We start from the raw sequence: 24,066 nt of genomic DNA, 5'->3' as shown, positions 1-24,066 counted from the left end.
ATTACAATATAGATAACTAACTACCTATGTAGTTATGTATGCATTAGTATGGTACCTAAGCTGTCAGTCCTCTGCTATTCTGAGCACTTCAGAATAAAGATGAATCATATTTGTCAGCAAGTTCTTAGATTTTAAAATGCTATTTTATTATACACACACACACACACACACATATATATCATATACATATATGTATAATGAGAGTACACCAATTTAGCTGTGAGTAAAGGAGAGATTCTAGTTGAGAAACTGTTAAAATGAAGTAGGGCAGTAGGGCTGCCACGATTAGTCGACTAGTCACGATTATGTCGACTATTAAAATAGTCGACGACTAATTTAATAGTCGATTAGTCGTTTTTTTTTTTTTTCTTTGTTTTTGCTCTCCAAACTGCTGCGACTGCCTTTCTGTCCTGGACGCACATGCGCAGTAGTGGAAACCGGGGTAGGTAGTGGACGACATCTCAGGACATTATACAGACAGGCTCTGGTTTCATGGCTACCCCGCTACAGAACTCAAAAGTGTGGGATCACCAAGAAAATAAAAGTGAAACGCGTGCAATGCAATATCTGCAATGAAGAACTTGCATTCCTCGGCAGCACAACCGCGATGCACGAGCACCTGAAAAGGAGGCATGTTGTGGCTGATTAAATGACGAAGAAGCTAAATTGCTATTTAGCTGCTAAAATTAGCGTAAACAGAGCGTTAACTTAGTACTTAACTTACTCATCTTGATAGCTTTAAAACAGAGGTCACTAATAGGCGGACCGCGATCCGGACCCGGACGTTGTCACAAATGCCGTCCCAAACCGATAAACTACAGAGAAGGATTTCATTCTGACAGTGGCTTCTGTTTTCAGTGCTTTTCGGTGCAGTAAACTCACAGATCAGTCATGTGTGGTGTAAAATCACCAAACGCTCTCCTCTGCAATTCAGATCTGTGCAGACCGCTGCCCTGGCTAGTGAATTGGGACGCGGACAGGGAAAAACGCCTTTATAAAGAGATAGGGAGCCCAAGAACTGGCAGAAAAACAAGATCAGGCAGAAACTAAAGACACACTGAGTGCGACAGAGAGACGGTAATGTACACAATATCTGGACAGAGAGGCATTTTTTATTAATATACTTTTTTTTCATAATAGTTCAAACAACCTCACGGTTGAGATGTTTCATAAATGCCAGTGCCTTATCCTTATTTTACACAGTTGTTTACACTTTATGCTAAACAGTAAAATAATTGTCTGTTACAACAAGCTGCATATTTCATTAAAGGTTTAATGAACTATGATTTTAATTGTTTTTATTTTTAGTTAGCATATAGCTGAAATCTAATGATGGTTGTATAATAGCAGCTGCATTCTATTGTGATAAACTGTGTTTTATATTCAATTAACGTATGATCCGATTAGTCGACTAATCATAAAAAATAATCGGTGATTAGTCGACTATAAAAATAATCGTTTGTGGCAGCCCTAATTAGCAGTATTGCCATTTTATCTCAGTTTTGGTTGTCTTTCATTTTTGCATCATCTGAACCTGGGAGTTGTTCTTTAAATTGTCAATATGTCCATACATACACCTTGTTTTAAATAGCTTGTGCTTAATTTAAATGAAACAAAACTTAAAAGCTGGTGTTTTAATAAATATTAGCAATAAATAATACACATCTAAAACAGTAAAACCATAAATGTAATACATACTTTTTATTTGACTAGACTAGGCTAAAATGTTTTGTTGACTAAATGACTAAAGTGTGACAAACAAAAGACTAAAACTAAATTAAAGTCACCTGTCAGAATAAATGCTGGACTGTATCTGTACTTAATTTTAAATACTTGTCATTCTTAATTCTCTGTTCTGAACATTTTCATCCAGGCTTGCTTGTTTAAAAAAAATAGTTGTTTTACTAATTCTATTATTTCATCATGATAGTGTGTATCCTGCAGTAAAGTTATTTATTTGGTTACTTTTTTTGACATTTCTAGTTTAGTACATTAATTACAAATACAGGCAGTGTATAAAATGGTATGAGAGAAGTGCTGAATCAGGGGTTTGCCCAGGATCCCATACAAGCTAAAAGCAGTGTATGTTAATGCGACAAATGTATGAACTATGGAGAACTGTAGATCTTCTTATTTGGATAAACTATTACAGGACTACAGTAACTATGTGAAAGTAAATCTACAGATCTTTCTCTTCTGTAAATTCAGGCCCAGTCCCCGAAGACCCAGCATCTTCAGTGTCCTGGAGCTCAAGCAGCAGCACTTGCCACTCCACCGTCTCCATCCCCACCCGAAAGAGGAAGATCAGCAGAAGGAGGCTTCCAGGATGTAAAGAGGAGGAGAGGAGAGGGAGAGCAGATCAAAGCTTTGTAAATTGCTTTCTAAATAAGTGTTTTTTTTTCATTGTTATTGCTTGTGTCTGTGTTTTCTATTTATTTGTTACAAAAAAATGTAAATGTGGGTTTGAGGGCCTGATTTAAGTGTCTCCCTATTTCTTCCTTTTTTTCTTCTTTCTTTTCCCTTTTCCCCAAGATCTCATGACCTCTCGCCACAGAAATAACTCAAAAAAGTAAACAGGCACAGTAACATATTTTGATAGTTTGAGGTGCTACACATTTGGTACCTACAGCACATGTGAACCTACAGAAACTCCATGCACAAACAATAAAATAATCCCTGTCAATCATCTTGCATTACTGTTACAGAAACTAAACATCCACAGGGTCTAAAAGTCTAACATTGCCCTCTACTGGAAACTGAAAATACTGGTAGTGCCCTATGATAGTGAATATTAAAGTTGCAATAAAAGAGCAATACATAGAACAATAAAAAGCAAAGAAAACTAAAATTATTGTTAAAAGTTTTTTTATCCAATAGCTTTTATAAATACATTTTATTGAATGAGAAGATACATTATTCAGAACATTATTCAGTGGGAAGAAAAGATAGATAAATTGGTGTAATTTATTAACAAAGGAAGAAAATCTCCAAAAAAAACACTAAATATTTAAACACTAAAATATAACAATATGAAAAGAGAGTTATCTGACAAGTATTTGATTAACTGCTACATTATTTCTGTAAAGATCAGACATTTCTGCTTTGAGAGAAAAAAAAAAACATTTTACTCTTACTTTCAGTTGAGACAGTAATTCTTTTAGGGATGAGCCTGGTGTCAATCTCCTCATAGACAGGCTCAGCTGAAGTCTTCCTCCTCTTAGAGATCACTGTGAGAGAGACAGAGAGAAACATGGAGTCAGTTCAGTAGAAGAGAAGACTGATGACAGATTGAAGTACTAATGATGATTAGAGAAAGTACAGAAAGTGGATTGTAGATGATCTCTGAATCCCCCTACCTCTCCTGAGCACTCTGTTCTGATAAAACAGCACAACCAGAAGCACTAAGGCCAGGAAGAGCACATATCCCAGAACCAGGAGAGACACTGGATAGATGGAGGGAACAGCTGGTGGAGGAGTTTGTGGAAGTATGATTCTTCTTGTCTGTGGTTGAGAATCTAAAAAACAAATATACAAAATGTATAGACAATTTATACATGAACACAGTCCTTTTATTGGATGTGAATAATTTTGTGATGAATATTATGGAAGATGACATATGAAATGTCTATAAACACAGAATGATCTAGACAGACTGGTGCAAAGCACATACAGACTCTCACTATTGTTGCTTTCTATCCTTTCTATCCAAAAACATTACAATTATTAAATGATGGAAACCAAATGTGTGTGACCAACATTATGATCAACAATAGTTACCGAAGTTGCTATCAAGCCTGTTTACAATGGAGAAAAGTGGTCCCTGACCTTGCAAGACAAAATGTCCCATCTGTCCTCTTTTATTATTTAAAGGCAAAGTATGATACAGGAAGCCTAGTGAGTGAGCATAAAATAACAATGTGATGTAAGTATTTTTCTCAAGCATGTGTAAAGTTTCTGTAACAGTTAGGAGGCAAATATATTCAGTTGTGTCTGTTCCTCTGACCTCCACAAGTGACTCCAGCACTGTGGGAGCAGTCAGTGTGGATCTTCAGGGAATGAGGACAGTCCCACAGGTGAATCTCATTCCCTCTACACTTCACTCTGTTCATCCAGATAGTTCCTCCACCAGAACCATCAACAGCTCTTCTATTAGCACTCAGCGCCGGCCCACAACCCAGCTGCCTGCAGATCACCTGAGCATCCCTGATGTCCCAGAGGTCACCACATACAGACCCCCATGTTTTATTATGATACACCTGCAGCCATCCAGAACAGCTTCCTACTCCTCCCCTCAGCCTCAGAGGAATGTGCTCTACAAACACACCACAGAGGGAAAAAATGATTATCCATCAAAGACTTACAAACATTTACAACAGTCGTATATACTGTATGATGAAATATGTTCTTATAGAGATGTGGTAAACCACAAAAAAGCATTGTAAGATGAAAAATATGTACAAGCAGAAGAGAGCAGGAGAAAAAAAAACAGAAGTAGCCATAGTAAAAAAAAAAGCACTTACCTTGTTTTACCGTTTTAGTTGAAACAGTTGATTTTTTTAAACTAATATTTTTTTTTAAATAAGATATTGCTTCTAATAGAGTGTAGTTTGTCTGTCTTCAGCAAGCTGTCTGTTACACCTGTTATTTCCACCACTAGGGCTGTGCCATATCGTATCAAGCGCAAAAAACGATACTATACCCTGAAATATCGTGCCATATCACCCACCCCTAATTACCACTGCAGGGCACCACTGGGGTTGCTGTTTTTATCTGTCCAATATTATTCATTTTACTTTATTATTAATTATATAGATTATATAGAGTGCATTAATAGTATCATGACTTTCTTAATCACTGATGTCTGTTACCATCTGATAAAAAGTCTTGTATTTTTTTATATCGTAGTTTGGGGGGTGCCATATCATATGCAAAAACAGAATTTAATTTTTATTTTGTTTCAGTAGTGTATTTTTAAAATAATATCTTTAATTCAGTGTTTTGTCATATCACCAAGAGTACTGTTATCGCGATAAATGCCATGAAACATCGTGATATTGTTTTAGGGCCATATTACCCACCCCCATCCACCACACCTGTCCTGTCTACACCTGAATTCCTCAGACTTACATAGACACTCTGATGGACTCCATTACCCAGAATCCCTCTCTAAACCTTTGTTAAAAATATCACTGTAGAAGTGTTATCTAAAATATGTTAAAGTGCAAAACAATATGCAAACTACAAATAAAACAGTGCGAGCAAAGACAAGAATTGCTTATTAGTGAAAGCATGCTGGCAGAACATGCAGTCAAAAAGAAAGAAAATGTAGTTTATCAAAGACATGATCATTTTGATAATGATAAGTTTTCTTACTTGAGCACGGTCTCTCATGAGGAGATGAATCACACAGCCAATTTGTCAAATCTAGTGTATTTCCATTCTCTGTGGTAGGACAAAAAATCAAATATTATGAAATTCCAATTACAAACTACATTAGTTCTAGCATTCTTTAAAGTCTTTAACACCTCATCATATCTGCCTACCTGAGCAGGTAATGCAAGCAACCTCATTGCGATTATCACACCTGTTCTCCCCCCAGGAAGAAGATGGACAGTGCCACAGAGTGGAGTCATGTTTCCTACATTTTACATTATCCAGCCAGTTAGGAGCTGATTCCACTCTTGCTTTAGACCAAGACTCACTGCCAGTTCTTCCACAGTTCAGCTCTTGACAGATCAATTTTGCCGTTTCATCAGTCATCCCATTTACACACACATTCCCCCAGGTTCCATTATAGTACACCTCCAGATTCCCCTCACAGCCCTCAGTCAGTCTGATCTCTTTATACTCTGGCGGGAGAAAGATAGCTAGCTAGTTATGCACATTGATTTAAACGTGCAAAAGTTTCTTCTTTAATTATTCAAAATGTACCTCCAGTTGTACATAGATAGGGCATTGGTACTTGATTATAAGATCATTACAAACTGAGCAATTCAAGATACGAAGTACCTGAGCACACGACTCCTACATCATCCTTGTGTCCACATTCATCCTCTCCACACAGCTGATATCTGCAGTTCCACAGAGACGCCTCGTTCCCCTCACACTCCACCTCATTCAGCCAAATGGGTCCAGTTCCAGATCCAAACCGGGCTGGTACCGGTACTGGAGCACTGAGGGCGACTCCACATTGCAGCTGTCTGCAGACCACCTGCGCATCCTCAATATCCCACAATTCATCACTCACTGTCCCCCATGATCCACTGTGGAAAACCTCCAGCCTTCCTGCACAGTCTCCCCCAGAACCAACCAGCCTGATGGAGCTGTGGACTGTGTTAGATGTACCTAAAATTTACACAAATACAAAAGATGTTTTCAAACTCCTTTCACAAGATATGTGTTGTGTATATGTACTCATATTTGCCAAATAATTATTCTAAAATGTTCAAAAATATGGATAATAGAGGCACTTTTGCATGTTATCATACATACAAATAAAATTATACATATATTAACTGTGCAATGCTTACCAGAGCAGGTGATGTAGAGCTGTTCCGTGGAGCTGCAGTTAACTGCTTGTGAGCTGCTGCAGTTCCTCAGATGAGCTTCACTCCCAGAGCAGTTGAAACCCGTCACACACATGTAGCTGTGTTCAGGACTGGATGAAGAGGAGCTGGAGATGTTGAGTACAGAACCACAGCCCAGCTGTCTGCAGACCACAGAGGCCTCAGACTCACTCCAGGAGTCCAGCAGAACTCTCCTCCAGTCCTGCCTGAAGAACACCTCCACCTCCCCCTCACACTCCATCCCTCCAGACAACCGCACTCCTCCCTCATGAGACGCCAGAGAAGAACCTGAAGAGAAAAAAATATATTACTTGGCTTAAAATGAGGGAGTAATAAACTTTCAGTTATTTATTATACTGCAACTGTAAGATCTCACCACTACAGATAACTCCAGCATACTGTTCATGAGAGCATGCAGTTCGACTCCATGATGAAATGGGACATTTTAACAGGTGTGTTTCGTTTCCCTGCCAATCAAACACATCAGCCCAGATCCGGCCACTCCCCTCCCCAAACCAGTCTGACCCCAACACAGCCACAGAACTCCCACACTTCAGCTGAGCACAGAGGACACTGGCAGCTCTCATATCCCAGCTTACATCACACACTGTACCCCACTCACTGAGGTACTGGAGCTCCACTCGACCAGAACAGGAATCTGAGCCGTTCATCAGCCGAGCCTGAGTGTGACCTGAATTTACAGAGGAAAAACAGTAGGCAACCCTCTGCTCTACCAAAAGCAGCTGATCCCAGAACCTCCAAAGGAGAACCACAGCCCAGCTCCCAGCTGCACACAACCTCTGCATCCTGCTGGTTAAAGTCAGCATCACACACTGGAAGCCAAGAATTCCGATGAAGCTTCTCTACTCTCCCAGAGCATGCGTGAGGACCACCAACAAGTCTTCGCTTGTCACCTACAGTATAGTATTTGTGTACATTGATCATCAAAAAACACTGCACCCAGAAGAAAGCATCAGATTACAAGGCTAGTCAGAAGAAAGATGTGCTATGCCATGGCTAAACACATTGACAGGTCAATCCACTAATCCACTAAAAAGTGCTGGATACTGTTGGACCCACGATCAGCACTCTACCACATCGCAAAATCACATTAGGAATGCCACACATCTGACATGTTGCATTACACACTGTATGTGTAGTTCCTTAAATATTACTCATCTTAGTCTAAATGAAATAATTTATTATTCCTCACACTGCCTGTAAATCAATGGTAGACATTAAAAAAAAAAAAACATACTTGTAGTTTTAGATAAAAAAATAAGACTTTGTAAGTTTCTTTTAAAATGGTCACCAAAAACAATTCAACATAGTCAAAGTCTAAACATTTTTTCATATGTATAAAACTTTTGCTTTTTGACTTCTCTGCAGCACTCCTTGTAAACTTAAAAAGTCTGGTTAGCCCTCAAGGACATAAATGACAAATCAAATTAAAGGTTTCTTAATGTTTTAATGTCTTAATATCTTTTTTCATAATATTGTGCAATACAGAAATCAATCAAACTGGTGGATTTGTGTCTCCGTCACCTGTCTGTTATCTGAATTTGGTGGATGTGTGTTTTTGTCAGTGTTTTGTGTGAAATTGACAAAAGGAAGTGAAATACCGACCAGAACATGCCAGTCCCACATCATTATCATGGGAGCAGTTGTGTTTGAGTGAAGATGATTTTGGACAGAAGTGAATCTGAGATTCGTTTCCTCTACACTGAAGCTCCTCTGACCACACCTGACCCTCCACTCTACCAAAAGCAGCTGCTCCCAGAACCTCCACAGGAGAACCACGGCCCAGCTCTCGACACACAACCTCTGCACCCTGCTGGTCAAAGTCAGCATCACACACTGTGACCCAGCTCTCTCCATGAAGAACCTCCACTCTCTCAGAGCAGCGAGATCTGCCCACCAATCTGACCCCTAAATTAGTTTATAAGAGAAAGAGAACATGTACATTAACATTAACACACAGCATTAAGTACTTGGAAACCTTAAGAAGTTCCACAGGGTTCTACTGTAGGACCGATGAAACTAATATTAGTGAAGAACTGATGACAGTGAAAAACTGCAGTGTGGGCTTACACATGGAGTCAATTAACAGTTTAAGCACTAAACACAAACAAATGTACTAATTAACTGCTTAAAATATATAAAGATAAAAACTCTGGCCATGTACCACTGAACTAAGGTGTAACTGTAATTAACTAAAAAATATTAACGCCTGTTTCTTTGTGAATGGGACTTCTGCATGGAAATCCATTATTTTCTACCAGAAAGGAAAGATTACAAAAATGTATTTCTCCATCATGTCTACAGCAATAGTCATTCTATAATTAAGTATTGTCTTACAGTGAAAATCACTTTTCATCTCCATATAATAATTAGCTTTTTTAATAATTTGACTTAGTATATCAAGTTATTACCTACATTTAAGTACTAGTAAGACCCGGTAAGTATTTTGTATGTGCTAGTTCATACAGAGAAATCACACTGTAAGTTATGGGAACTTAAGCTCTAAAACACAGGCTGTATTATAAGTGTTAACTAGGTTTATTACAGCTTATAGTTTTCTTCTATACAGTAATTTGCCACATTATTTTTTTAAACGCAAAACCAGGTCTGAGATTGAGCAAACAGTGACTGATCTAGTGGTCTTAACCAAATAAAAGTGGGTTAATATAGGTGAAAGTAGGTCATGATTATGGCAGATTAGGAAGAAATGCTATAATAAATAAATTGTGCACAACTGATATACATTCCAACGACAAGTATTTTAAGATTTAGGAGAGCACACCTGAACAGATGACTCCAGCAAGTCGATTACAAATTTGTTCCACCCATCCAGCTGATCTACAGTGCTTCACTGAAGACTCTGATCCACTACAGTTCACATCATCCATCCAGGCTGATCTTGGACCAAACTGAACATTTTTAAATACAGCCTCCCCACAGCCCAGCTCTCTACACACCACTGCAGCATCTCTTATATCCCAGTTTTTACCACACACTGATCTCCATGTTCTGTTATAAAAAACCTCCACTCTCCCAGCACAGCGATGGCCACCATCCACCAACCTCACACTGTCTGTACAACAGAGAGAGAAAGAGAGAGGAAAAGATGTAGAAATCTGAAAAATCAGACTGAATCTCAAAATTAATACATAAGCCATTTAGCTCTTACCAGCACACACCAGTCTAGTGCTGGACGATATGGCCAAAATTTATATCACGATATATTCCTTAAATTTCGGTCGATACGATATAATTTCGATATCGATATAAATACTTTGAAGGCCTCAGAAAACTGCTAAGAAGCCCTGCAATCCCTGCAGCACTGCGAATTTAAATTATTATATAACTGTGTATTTGCACTTTTTGTATGGTTGGCATCAGATACCCTCATTATATGCACATCTATCTATCTATCTATCTATCTATCTATCTATCTATCTATCTATCTATCTATCTATCTATATATCTAATGGAAATCTGTACCTACTACTGTCTGAAAATTTAATTTAAGCCTTTGAAACCTCCTTTCACAAAAACTTTAATACTTTAGAAATAAAAGTAGTCAAAATATATCAATGCTCAATATTATTTGCATATAGCAAAATAATAACGACATCCCTGTCAAACATAAGCCTATATAACTATTACCAATAAAAATAACTTTAAATTACAACAGAGGCAGAGCTTCTTATTCTTTGTGAACAAATTTAACAGATTAAAACAAGTGTTTCAACTAGGATATAGAATACAATAAGCCTTTATATACGTAAAAGCAACAAGATTTTCCCGTCAAATAAACAAACCTACAGGCTTTATCAACTATGAATAACTTAGTTACAACATAAGCTATAAAAGTGCTTCAGTCAGTATAAGAAAAATATTGTATGTAGTGGAGTTGCTTGAAGTGGTGGAACAGTTTAGATGTATGAACATTACCGCTGCTGGTCGGCTGCACTCTCCGGCACAATTTGCAGCAAAGCGGCAAGGGAGCGGACCCGCGGCCGGCCTCGAGGACCCTCGGCCGAGCGAGCGGACCTGCGGCCGGCCTCGAGGATCCGGGGCCGACCGAACCGAGTCTACCTTAGCCTTGGATCCGCTCGTCCCGGCTCCGTTTGTCTCCAGCGCGAGACATTTTTGCTGCGTAGCGAAGCGGACCCGAGCCTAGCCATTTTAACCTAGCCTTGCCTAGCCTAGCCTATTTGGCTACGTGCCTGTGTGGTTACGTCATCACGCACTGACGTAGCCCAGCTACGGAGGCTGAATGTGTTGAGCTCTGCGGCGAGCTGACGCCAGTAAAAAACGCCTGTCCATGATTCTAATACATATCGATATACCACAAAACTGATATCACCGTTATTGAAACATTTCTTATCGCGATAAATACCGATATCGAATTATTGTCCAGGCCTACACCAGTCCCACATCATTATCATGGGAGCAGTTGTGTTTGAGTGAAGATGATTTTGGACAGAAGTGAATCTGTGATTCGCTGCCTCTACACTGAAGCTCCTCTAAACACACCTGACCCTCCACTCTACCAAAAGCAGCTGCTCCCAGAACCTCCACAGGAGAACCACAGCCCAGCTCTCGACACACAACCTCTGCATCCTGCTGGTCAAAGTCAGCATCACACACTGTGACCCAGCTCTCTCCATGAAAAACCTCCACTCTCCCTGAGCAGTGAGATCTGCCCACCAGTCTGACTTCTACAATGTGTTTATAAGAGCAAAGAGAACACGTACGTTAATATTAACACACAGCATTGGGAGGGCTGGGAGGTTAATTTGAATAGAAGGGAATTAAATTATATGGGGCAGTGATTTTTATATTTTGCACTTTTCATTAACTGAAATACAAGGATTTAAAAAAAAAAAAAAAATATATATATATATATATATATATATATATATATATATATATATATATATATATATATTATTTCTTAGTTGCTAATTCTAAACCAAAGCATTCAAAACCACCTCTGTAATAATCCATTTATTAAGTGTATGAAAGTGAATTTAGGTTCAGGCTTAAACTTTTCATGTTACAAAGAAGTTTTTTTACAGGGGTGTATATAAAACAACTAACAGTTGTTTAATTAATTCAGTACATTCCAACACAGGCCTCATCACATTTGTTTACATCTCTGTGTAATATGTTTTATTTTTTTGCATCTTACCTGCACAAACAGCACCAGCGTCTTCATCATGATTACATCTCTGTCTACCCCAATCATACGACCTACAGTTCTTCAGTGAAGACTCTGATCCAGCACAGTTAGCATATTCCACCCAGATTGGTCCTGATCCTGATCCAAAGCGAGCTCTCCGTGGTGCATCTATGGCTTCCCCACAGCCCAGCTCTCTACACACCACTGCAGCATCTCTCATATCCCAGTAATCATCACACACTGTTCCCCACTGCCCTCTATGAAGAACTTCCACTGTCCCAGCACAGCGGCTCCCACCATCCACCAACCTCACACTGTCTGTGTGGAGAAAAAAACAAACACACTGATAATCAGAGAATAATTACACTTATACTCAAATAATAATACTCAAACAAGGCTGAAATACATTTAAACCAAATCATGGACATCAAAAGCTCCCATTTAGAGATCATAAGAAATCAGTTCACTAATTTGTACTTCTATAGCAATACTAAAATGGGCTGACTGGATGATAGCAAAGTGTAAATCACATGAATGTAAGATCAAAAAGTAAATATATACTTTTCAATTAAATGCCACTTTATGCAACATCATTCAGCATGTCTGGTTTGGTGGGGGATCAGTGATGGTCTGGGGAGGCCTGTAGATGCCCAGGCCTCTACAGGTTAGACAACAGTACCCTGCCTGCTCTTAGGTATTGAGATGAAATCCTTGAACCCATTGTAAGACCCTACGCTGGCGCAGTGAGTCCGTGGTTTCTCACGGTGCATGACAATCCCCGGCCCGATGTGGAGAAAGTAGTTAAGTTCTTCGAGGATAAAGGAATTTATACCATTCACTGCCTTTCCAACAACATCCTAACAGAAAAAGAGGCCAGTATACATACAGTCCACAAAGTTAGTTTAAATATGCTGTATATATTATATATATATATATATATATTTTTTTTTTTTACCAGTATATTATACTTACCAGATGTGACGAGAGTGACAGTGGTCAATAGAAAAATGAGTAGAACTCGGATGTCCATCTCTTGCACACACACTGCTCAACTCAGCAGCAGAACAAGCTTTACCTCTACTCAGCCAGATAAGACTCAAGAACCTGAGAGACAGAGAGAGAGAGAGAGAGAGAGAGAGATTCCCCACAGCCGCCAATCACACTCACTATGACCTTATTAGAAAGAGGAGAGGAAATTATCAAACATTTTCAGTGACAAATCAGAAGAAGCTTTTTTTTCATTTCGCCATATTTTTAAAAAGCGTCAGCACTAATTAACACAGCTCCACCTCCTTGTGTCTGTGTCTGTGTGTGTGTCTATGGGCAAAGGAAGGTACAAAGTCAGCTACCTTCTGGAGACAAACTTCAGAGAGAGTAAACACACAAAATACAGCATTAAAGCTGCACCTGCAGACAGCAGATCCAAACACATAACATCCACCATGAAGATAAGTCACAGTTTCTTTTAACTACACATACAAACAACTTTTTTGTGTTTCTCATGCTTTTACAGAGTATATAAAACTAGTTTTAATCCTGATTACAGAAACTCTGATTAAGTGTGGGAATATTGTGGGTTCCCTGTGAACTACAGCAAGGCTGGTGAGCGATGGACCAAACAAAGACGGTTTGTCTGCCCTGTGAGGCGGGTGTAGGGTATGTTTGTGGAAATGCATCTAAGGATGCACCTACTACTCTACTGATCACAGCAGTTCCAATTACAAAATAAAAGTCCTGTTCTCTGGAGTTTGCACTCGTGAGCCGAACTTACCAAGTTCGTTCTGACAAAGTACAAGAGTCCAAACTTGCTTAATCTATAATGAGAAACGGGCCGACTCTGGCGCTGCCAGGAACTTGTGAGCCCATGGGACCACGAGGGTGGTTGAGAAAACCTTTATTCTCTCTGTAATGATTAATTTATTTATCTAAAACAGTATGAAGCGCATTAATTAACTGAAACATGTTGCTCAGTGTGCTTTTAAAAATGAAAAAAAAAAGAAGACACATTCTTTATAGGTGTGAAAAAAAATCACACTTTATTATCATAATATAGAAAACCATAATAATGTATGCTGCACAGACATATATAGATATATTTTTGATTAAGGTGAAAAGCAAATATAATTTGCATGTTTACCATGTGTCCACAATAAATCGTACGTATTAAAATATCCAAACCTGTTGTAATGTGTGGGCTCTCTTCAGCAGGTATGATATCATCATAGACCTCGCCATAGTTTTCTGTAAAAATTAAAAAATGCATTGCAGCACAGCAGCATCAGGATGATGGCAGCAAGACACTGTTACTCAAAGACTCAAACTTTTAAAATACTAAGGGGTTTTCAATGTATTGGTACTGTCGCCCTCTGCGATCAGAACTGGTTGACAAATCAAAGTGTGTCCCTTTAAAAAAAAAAAAAAAAAAAAAACTCCCACACACCAAAGGATATTAACTCACCTCAACATGCCTTTTGCAATCCTTTAGTTACCCCTGGGCAATCCTAAAATCACTATTACAAACTGTACAGTAGGCAAGACATTGTTTTTAACTTGTGCCAGACATGGATATACTGGAGTAGTCAAAGATAAATTGAATTTAGCATTAGCATTACCCGCTAACCACGCTCACTATTTTCCCGTTCAGGGGTGAGTCTTATCGGCCTGAAGCCTGATGCTAACTGCTAAAACACTTCAGAACCCTACACATATTGCATGGAACTTTTTTCTATAAAACAAAATATATATATATGTTTTTTCTTCTGCATTAAGAATTCTAACACACATTCAGTATATGTCAACTTACCTGAGAGAAGCTCCTCATCTACGTCCTCATATCCTGAATGCTGATCTTCAGAGATAAAACTTCCTGTTAAAGGAGATCAGAACAGTCAGAATGCCAAAGTTCAATTATTTAATCAAAATCTACAGCAAAAAAATGTATTTGTAAGTCTGAAAATGAGATGAGGCTTTAAGCCCAATCCCATTTCACCCCATGGCCCTACCACTTACCCCAACCATTCTTTGAGTGTAAAGGGTGAAATCCTCCCCATAAGAATTGGGACAACACTTCATGCACCAGATACGTCATCAGAAGCACTAAGGTTCAGTAACCTAGCTAATTTTATGGCATTGTATGTCTTCAGAAAGGTTGGTGATTAAGGAACAATTGTCAATTTCTTAATTCCTGTTATGGGGAGCTTGGATTAGCTTTCATTTTATTTAATTGTTCTGTTCCGCCTTAAATGATGCAGCCTCTGCTGTCTCTTGCACCATTTTTTTTTTTTTTTTTTTTTTTTTTTTTATTTATTGTGGAAATGTATAGCAACACAAAGTCACAAAGCAATCACAACTAGATATTTCCATTTATCTTTTTTTTTTTTTTTTTCCTCCTTTCCTTCCCTCCTTCCTTCCTTCTTTTTTTTTTTTTTTTTTTTTTTTTTTTTTTTCCCCCCTCCCTTTTTCAACTTCTATGAACGAATCCCCATTATTACACTCCACCCATCCCACCATCTCCCCCAATCCCACACAGCATCCCTCAACCCCCCATCCCCCCCCAAAAAAAAAAAAAAAAAAAAAAAAGACAAATAATAATAATAAACAAACAAAACTATTAAGCAACAACAATGGAACAAAACAAATAGACAAAACAAAGTCAAATGAGATCAGCAAGTAAATAATAAACAAATATATAACTAAGAGGGAAGGAAGTGATTTACTGAAGAAGGATTAATCAATGTCTGTTATAGATTTAATGTTGCTTATATTGCTTAGAATTGGTGCCCAAATATTTAGAAATTTTTTCCTAGAGCCCCTAAGGGAATATTTAATTTTTTCCAGCTGAATAAACTGCATCAAGTCTCTAAGCCACACAGAAGCTTTTGGTGGGTATTTTGATTTCCAGTGTAATAGAATTCTCCTGCGAGCAAGAAGGGTTGTAAAGGCTATGATTGTTCTGTGACTTTTATCAGATATACCAAATATGGCAGTAAGTGGATTAGGTTGAAGATCTATATTAAGAGATTCTGATAAAAATGTAAAAATTGAAAGCCAATAGGCGGTTAAAGCGGGGCAAGACCAGAACATATGGGTTAGATTGGCCGGGGTGTTGTGACACTTATCGCAATAGATATCACTATTGGAGTACATTTTGGCCAGTCTTGCTTTAGAGAAATGAACACGATGTAATACTTTAAACTGTATCAGGCCTAACCTTGCACAAGAGATGCTGTTATTAACCCTTTGCAGAGCACAGTTCCATGGTCCTTCTTCAATTACTATACCCAATTCCTTCTCCCAATCAGCCTTAATTTTAGTCAGAGTCAGATTTTTAAGGGAAGATATAACGTCTGTTAGTTTTGAAATCAACCCTTTTATGTTGGGGAGGGTTTCTAATATGTCATCCAAGACTGAAGTTTGAGGCAAGTTAGGAAAGTTCGGGTCCAAATTTCTCAAAAAGTGCCGGATTTGAAAGTAACGGAACATGTCAGATCGGCGAAGGTTAAATTTTGCTGATAGCTCATCAAAGCTTGGAAATGTGGAGTCTATATATGCGTCCTTAAAGCTAGAGATACCTTTTCTACACCAAGTAGAAAATGCAGAATCCAGTTTTGCAGGTAGAAATAAGTGATTATTGCATATAGGGCTCATATGAAGGAAGTGTTTAAATCCAAAGTGCTCTCTAAATTGATTCCATATTTTAAGTGTATTGATAACAATTAGGTTATTAGTAAAGGTTGAGGCAGACAGGGGGAGATTGGAGGTGACCAACGCCTTAAAAGAGGTCGAGATACAAGAGAAGGCCTCAAGTTGACACCACCCAGAATCTGGGGCATGAAGCCAGTGGATTATTTTTTGAATATTTGCAGCCCAGTAATAGTAACAAAGGTTTGGAAGGGCTAACCCACCCTGTTGCTTGGGTTTCTGCAGTAGCTCTATACGTATTCTGGGATTTTTGCCATTCCAAATAAACTCAGTAAAAGATTTTTCAACAGATTTAAAGAAAGATTTACTAAGATACAGTGGTATACTTTGAAATAAGTACAGGAATTTGGGAAGGACGTTCATTTTTATGCAGTTTACTCTCCCTGTCAGAGATAGATTAAGTGACCTCCATTTTTTCAAGTCCAGTTTTACTTTTTCCAAGACAGGAGAAAAATTTTCTTGAAAGAGGTTTTGCATGTCTCTTGTAATGTTTATACCAAGGTATTTGAAGCCTTTTTTCGACATATGAAAGGGTAGTATATTTTCTGGAATTTTAAGTGCCAAATCATTAATGGGGAAACATTCACTTTTATCAAAATTTAATTTATATCCAGAGAAAGTGCCAAACCTCTTTAGAATATGAACAATATGTGACATACTAAGAACAGGGTTTGATATATATAACAATAAATCGTCCGCATATAAAGATAGTCTATGTTCTAGTCCACCTCTGAAAATTCCATTAATTAATGATGATGATTTAAGTATGATAGACAGGGGTTCAATAGCCAAGGCAAACAGTAGAGGACTGATGGGACACCCCTGACGGGTTCCTCTTGATAGTTGAAAGTACTGTGATTGTTTGCCATTTGTGATAATCGATGCTTTGGGAGATGAGTATAAAAGTTTGATCCATGAGATAAAGATGGGTCCAAATCCAAATTTCGCTAAGCTCGAAAACATGTAGGGCCATTCAACCCTATCAAAGGCTTTTTCTGCGTCAAGGGAGACAACCACCTCTGGTGTCTCCCTGGATTTAGGAGAGTAAATGATGTTTAAAAGACGACGGATGTTTGCAAACGAGTGTCGGCCAGAAATAAAACCGGTTTGATCATCAGAGATCACGTTATGCATTGCAGTTTCCAGGCGTATGGCAAGGATCTTGGCTAAGATTTTGACATCACTATTCAACAAAGAGATGGGCCGATATGAGTTACACTCTAATTTATCTTTACCAGGCTTAAGCAGAAGGCAAATTGAGGCTTGAGTCATTGTTGGTGGCAGTACACCTTTAGATAACGAGTCAGTAAACATGTCCAGTAAAATGGGTGATAATTTATTAGAAAAAGCTTGGTAAAATTCTATAGGGTAGCCATCTGGACCAGGTGCCTTGCCCTTTTGTAATGCATGAATTGCGTTAATGATTTCTGTCTGCTCCAGTGGTAAATCAAGATCATTTTTAAGTTCTTCATTAATAGAAGGGGTTTGAAGGCTGTTAAGAAAAACATCCATGTCTGTGCGGTCTGAGGGTATTTCTGAGGTGTAAAGGTTTGAGTAGTATGCAGAAAATGTATCATTAATTTCTTTTGGGTCAATGGTTACCTTGCCGTTGGGTTTCCTAATTTGTGGAATTTGCTGAGTAGCTGCCCGATTTTTAAGCTGTTGTGCCAGAAGGTGTCCGGCTTTTTCACCGTGTTCGTAAACCAGTCCACGTGATTTTAACAAAAGCCGTTCTGTCTTAGTAGTCGTTACTAAATTATATTGAGTTTGAAGGTCTAGTTTTTTTTTATAGAGTTCAGAGGATGGAGAGATTGAGTACTGAGCATCGACTCTGTTTATGGCCTCAATAATTACATCTTGCTCAGCCCTGCACATTGCATTCATTTTAGATGAGTATGCTATGATCTCACCCCTAATTACTACTTTTAGCGTGTCCCATAGAACTGATGGAGAGATGTTGTCTTTTTTATTAAACTCTATGAAATTATCAATTTTAATAGAAATTAAATCACAGAACTCTGCATCAGCAAGCAAAGTTTTATCCATCTTCCAAGAAGACCGAGTTACATTATTAAAAGGGAGTGCAAGATTCAGTATGACTGGTGCATGGTCCGATTCTACTATAGTTGAGTATTCAATTTTTTTAACTGAGGGTAGTGAGCTTTTTTCAATAAAAAAATAATCTATTCTACTGTAGGAGTGATGCACAGGGGAGAAAAAGGAAAAAGATTGACTCTGAGGGTATAGTGTGCGCCATGGATCGATGCATCCCAATTGCTCCATATAAACTGACAGTGTCTTAGCCATTTTTGATGGGATAGCGGACGTGGGGTTAGAACGGTCCAAGGCTGGGTTAATTACACAATTCAGGTCTCCGCCAAAAATCAATTGATGGGAATTTAACTCTGGTATCAGAGACATTACTTTTTGTATGAATTTTTCATTGTCCCAATTGGGAGCGTAGATATTAACCAGAACAACAGGATTGTGAAACAGAAGGCCTGATACAATCACAAAGCGTCCAAATGGGTCTGATTTTATATGGGTTGCGTTAAACTGGATCCTTTTATGAAACAATATGGCTGTTCCCCGTGTCTTTGAGTTAAAGTTAGAGTGGTATATTTGTCCAACCCAAGATTTTTTAAGTCTAATTTGGTCTTTTACCAATAGGTGGGTTTCCTGCAGGAATGCGATGTCACAGTTTAAGTACTTAAGATGATTGAATATCCTGGCTCTGTTAACTGGTCCATTTAGACCTTTTACATTCCAGCTAACAAAGCGTGTTCCCATTTTGCCTTAGAGATATAAAGCAGTAAAAGAATCTGTATACAAAAAAAAAAAAAAAAAAAGAAAAGAAAAGGGGGGGGGGGGGGTACAGAGGAATCCCAACCCTTAACTCATTCCCAGAACAAATGCCTATACTTGCTTCTCTTCTTGAGTCAAGCTGCAGGCTAACCTTTTCACATACGGATTTCGTAAAGTATAACCACATAACGCTGCTAACTACAGAGCTCCCAGAAAAAGAATAGGGTATTAAGGTGAAACTTGCATTACAGACGTGAGTATATACAAATGCTTCTAAGAAATCAAGTTTACACATTTGTAAGCAATCGAATTAAATGAACACAGAAACATAGGACCAAGGGCAAAATAAAAAATTTTAGCGCTACATAACCTCGTTTACGGTGGTAACATGTGTGCTCTTGGCACAGTTAAGACTGTGTTTAATAAAAGTTCAGATGACTATTTACCGGACCCTTGATCAAAGAACTTCTGAGCTTCATCGGCCGAGTTGAAGACATGGATGTTGTCCCCCAGAAAAACACGCAGCCGGGCCGGGTAGAGCAGGTGAAACCGAATGTTCTTCTGATACAGGGCTTGCTTCACACCGTTGAAGGCGGCGCGCTTCTTTGTGAGAGTTGCGCTGAAGTCCTGATAAATCCTGAGAGCGGAACCTTGATAACTCGGCTCATGATTCCTGGCCCAGCGCAGCAATGCTTCTTTTTGTTGAAATCTGGAGAAACAAACTAGAAACGGGCGTGGAGAGTTGTTCAGGCTGGATCTAAGCGATGGGGACCGATGAGCTCTTTCCAGCTCAGGTGGTGAAGGAAAGATATCCGAGCCCACCACTTGCATCAGCAGCTCAGCCATGAACTTGAGCGGGTCTTTGCCTTTTTCGCTGCCCTCGGGAATATTCAGAATGCGCAGATTGGACCTACGCGAGCGATTTTCAAGGTCTTCAAGACGATCTATAAGACTTTGGTTTGTACCACGCAGTGACTCCACGGTGGATTCGATCGCTGTTAGCCGGTCGAAGTTGTCTCCGGCCACAGATTCAACAGAGGTAAGGCGTGTTTGAAAAGAGTTGACTGTAGCTTGTAGAGATTCAATGGTATGGAAGCCCATTCCCGCCACCTAAAAAATAAAAATACTCCAGCAATTTTTTTTTATTATTATTAAGTAAATTGCTATCTCAATATTTTGAGATACTAAGTCAATATTTTGAGATACTATCTCAATATTTTGAGATACTAAGTCAATATTTTGAGATACTATCTCAATATTTTGAGATACTAAGTCAATATTTTGAGATACTAAGTCAATATTTTGAGATACTATCTCAATATTTTGAGATACTAAGTCAATATTTTGAGATACCTTAAATGCTGGCTGAATATACATGCGGCCACCTGTAGATAATGACCTGGGAATTAGGCCAAAAGTGAGAGCAATAACGTTTTAATTCATATTTAATTTTATTTACATTATATTTCACTCAGAGTTAAACTCTGTCCCTCGCATTGTGTTCTCCCCTTTATTCAGAGCGTTTTCACAGCACTTTGCTTACATGCTGTTTTTTACTGTTAAAATGCGACATCTACAGGCGGCCGCATGAATGTTCAGCCAGCATTTAAGGTGGAACGGAAATCTGAATAAGACACTGGCGAATAAGAAGCTAACTTCAGCCTCGTCCAAGATCCGGAGGCTTATTTTGATATTGTGTGATTCCTCTAAAAGTTCCAATATTTCATGATTTGTGAATCCACGTCTGAAGTAGTCCTCAATGATGGTATCCATTTTGCATCTTTGTCTCACCTGCTTCTGTCTCTGTACAGCCTACTAGTATCTCAAAATATTGAGATAGTATCTCAAAATATTGAGATAGTATCTCAAAATATTGACTTAGTATCTCAAAATATTGACTTAGTATCTCAAAATATTGAGATAGTATCTCAAAATATTGAGATAGTATCTCAAAATATTGACTTAGTATCTCAAAATATTGACTTAGTATCTCAAAATATTGACTTAGTATCTCAAAATATTGAGATAGCAGTTTACTTAATAATAATAAAAAAAACATTTTGCTGCATTATTTATTTTTTTTAGGTGGCGGGAATGGGCTTCCATACAATGGAGACTTGCAGTGGTTTAACAGCTTCTCGAATGAGGAGAGAGATGTCCTCCTTAAGCGAGGACCTCTGCTTTGCAAATTCAGCAGATAGATGGTCCGCTGTAATGAGCGCGGCATTAGCTGGGTCGTCAGGCATCGCTGCAGGCTGGGAGCACGTTGCGGTCGAATTAGCAAACGATGCTAACTTCCCCGCAGCACTGGTAGCGGCGCGCGTAGCCAGAATTTGCGCTCTTGTTTCGTGTTTAGAGTTCTTTGAGCTGCTCATTTTAGAGGACAGGTCCGGCTAGGAAGTCTACGTACACGTTTCGTGAGAAAAATAAGAGAGAAAAAGTTATTATTTAAAGTTTAGTCAGCCCTTAATCTGGGAGCTCGCTCGCCTGCGTCTTTCCCCTACATCCGGAACCGGAAACCCCCTCTTGCACCATTTAAGGTGAAATGGGAAAGTTGGCTAACAAACCCCATCCCTTTCCTCTGCTTTTTAACAGCAGTACAGGCCTGAATTGATAGTAACAGATATGTAATTCTTCTATTATAGTCAGTGGAGTAACACATTATTTTGAACCTGTAAGATAAGGTAACAATGCTACAATTGATTTACTGCACGTAGTTTTTTCATTTATAGTCATTTAAACACTCAGAATTGCTATTTGATATCTGACCTTAGATCCACTTTACATACTGTGTGAAGACTGCCTTCAGTGAAACTCTCTACATATAATTTACCTCTTTTAGTATATCTGTTAGTGACACATTTATGGTTAATCTCTTCATAGACTGCCTCAAGCAGAGTCTTCCTCCTCGCCTTAGAAATCACTGTGAGAGAGAAAGAAAGAAACATGGAGTCAGTTCAGTAGAAGAGAAGACTGATGACAGATTGAAGGACTAATGATGATTATAGAAAGTACAGAAAGTGGATTTTAGATGATCTCTAAATCTCCCTACCTCTCCTGAGCACTCTGTTCTGATAAAACAGCACAACCAGAAGCACTAAGGCCAGGAAGAGCACAGATCCCAGAACCAGGAGAGACACTGGATAGATGTATGGAAAATTAGATGATGGATTTTTTGAAGGAGGGACTGTCTTTTTCTCTGTTAGCTGTGCTGGTACTGAAAACACAGAATAAAAACACTGTTGAACACTGCATAGTGTTGTTTAAACTTAAAAAAAATCACACAAAGGAACTAATTAAAAGAGTACCTGTGGTGTAAGTTGTAGTTGTTTCAGATGAAAAAGGTAATGTGACAAATATGTCTGAAAGAAATATCATAAAAATGGTCAAGAAAAAGAGGTTACAGAAGGAGAAAGAGATTAGAGCAGCATTATTTAAGAAATGGTATTTATTGTTTTTGTGTTTATTGTCTTTGAAACAAAAGAAGTATATGGCTGATATGGTAATATTGTAGGTATTTTCAAAAATATTGTTGCATTATTGTCTGCCAATGTTACTTAGTGTATTTATCAGTGTTGTGAGCCTAAATCAGCCATAATATAAATGCTATTCTCCCTTTTACAGGTCAGAGGAGCACAATAATAATAATATTGAACCTGACTGAAATACAGAGTACACTGCTTAACATAACCATAGTTATCTTAAGAGAAGTTAATACTAGATTAAAAAACGTTCTCGCACACCTGCACAGGTGACTCCAGCACTGTGGGAGCAGTCAGTGTGGTTCTTCAGGGAATGAGGACAGTCCCACAGGTGAATCTCATTCCCTCTACACTTCACTCTGTTCATCCAGATAGTTCCTCCACCAGAACCATCAACAGCTCTTCTATTAGCACTCAGCGCCGGCCCACAACCCAGCTGCCTGCAGACCACCTGAGCATCCCTGATGTCCCACAGATCAGCACATATAGACCCCCACTCAGCATTATAATACACCTCCAACCTCCCAGAACAGATTTCCTCTCCTCCTCTCAACCTAATAGGCATGTAATCTACATCACACATGAACAGACACATGAATAATATTACATTTTTATAACAAAACTACAGCAAACTGCATTAGTGTTTTTATTTAATCAGTTTTAACTCAAATCAAAGATCAACTGATGAAAAGGGAAGTTTAGAATTATTTGACAAAACAAACAAATCTGATTAATATGTATACTTATTCAAGTAGTGAATGGAGTGGTAGTCAAATATTCGTACTTGAGCACTGACCCTGGTTTGGAAATAAGAAGAATTTTTGAAGGTTTTCAAATGCAAGCTGTTTCTTCTCTCCTAGAAATGGAGACACATGCTATAAATACTACAAAAATCAAATCAATACTACTAAACTCATTACTAAAATAATGATCTCAGCAATAACAATTGAGAGTTTCAATTGAGCGGCAAACCCCCTCATTTCACACCAACGCACAGAATTAAAAGTCAGTCTGGTTGTGATTTTCAAATAACACCAGGCATTCTAACAGGGCGCACAGGAAACTTCAAGCTGCACCAGACTGCTCTTTTTCTCTAACCCCACCGAACTATTCCAGCAATGACAAAAACAATTTTTCAGTGCGATTTTCGGACAGAACAGGCTCCTATTAGTAAATGTACACCATTATTGTGAATCTACACTATTAGTTAAAAGTTTTAGAACACCCCCATTTTTTTTGCCATTTTTTTAAGCTCTCCAGCCCAGTTAATAACCTGAAATGGTACAAAATCCAGTGTGCTCAAATGGTACAAAAGTTAGCA

General features: G+C 38.5%; 1 protein-coding gene across 5 annotated transcripts; it reads right to left on the bottom strand.

Moving 5' to 3' along the window:
• Positions 1-1,686: 1,686 nt before the first annotated feature.
• Positions 1,687-23,929, bottom strand: LOC111197164 (scavenger receptor cysteine-rich type 1 protein M130-like). 5 transcript variants are annotated; one of them, XM_049484588.1, is made up of 20 exons: positions 23,530-23,929; positions 23,007-23,315; positions 22,572-22,625; positions 22,316-22,480; positions 22,097-22,186; positions 14,561-14,623; positions 13,936-13,998; positions 11,767-12,075; positions 9,370-9,660; positions 8,193-8,495; positions 6,943-7,257; positions 6,531-6,854; positions 6,010-6,345; positions 5,544-5,849; positions 5,374-5,442; positions 4,004-4,312; positions 3,826-3,891; positions 3,357-3,515; positions 3,135-3,227; positions 1,687-2,318 (listed from the first exon to the last, which is right to left on the bottom strand). In XM_049484588.1, the coding sequence occupies exons 2-20, from the start codon at positions 23,308-23,310 to the stop codon at positions 2,305-2,307; spliced, it is 3,633 nt and encodes a 1,210-aa protein (XP_049340545.1). In that variant the 5' UTR covers positions 23,311-23,315; positions 23,530-23,929; the 3' UTR covers positions 1,687-2,304. The 5 variants fall into 5 exon arrangements, with proteins under 5 accessions (XP_049340545.1, XP_049340544.1, XP_049340546.1 ...); XM_049484587.1 differs by having other exon boundaries at positions 23,542-23,929; XM_049484589.1 differs by lacking the exon at positions 14,561-14,623 and having other exon boundaries at positions 23,542-23,929.
• Positions 23,930-24,066: the final 137 nt, after the last annotated feature.

Source organism: Astyanax mexicanus, chromosome 11 (assembly GCF_023375975.1).
Source record: "Astyanax mexicanus isolate ESR-SI-001 chromosome 11, AstMex3_surface, whole genome shotgun sequence".
NCBI lineage: Eukaryota > Metazoa > Chordata > Actinopteri > Characiformes > Acestrorhamphidae > Astyanax > Astyanax mexicanus.
Note: the sequence above shows the minus strand (reverse complement) of the source record. Positions and strands in the feature narration are given on the sequence as shown.

Coding starts and splice junctions, on each gene's coding strand:
- LOC111197164 (XM_049484588.1), bottom strand. CDS start 23,310: ATGCCTATTAGGTTGAGAGGAGGAGAGGAAATCTGTTCTGGGAGGTTG. Junction 22,187..22,315: donor GAACAGAGTGCTCAGGAGAG/GTAGGGAGATTT, acceptor TCTCTCTCACAG/TGATTTCTAAGGCGAGGAGG. Junction 12,076..13,935: donor GAGCCCACACATTACAACAG/GTTTGGATATTT, acceptor TTCTCCACACAG/ACAGTGTGAGGTTGGTGGAT.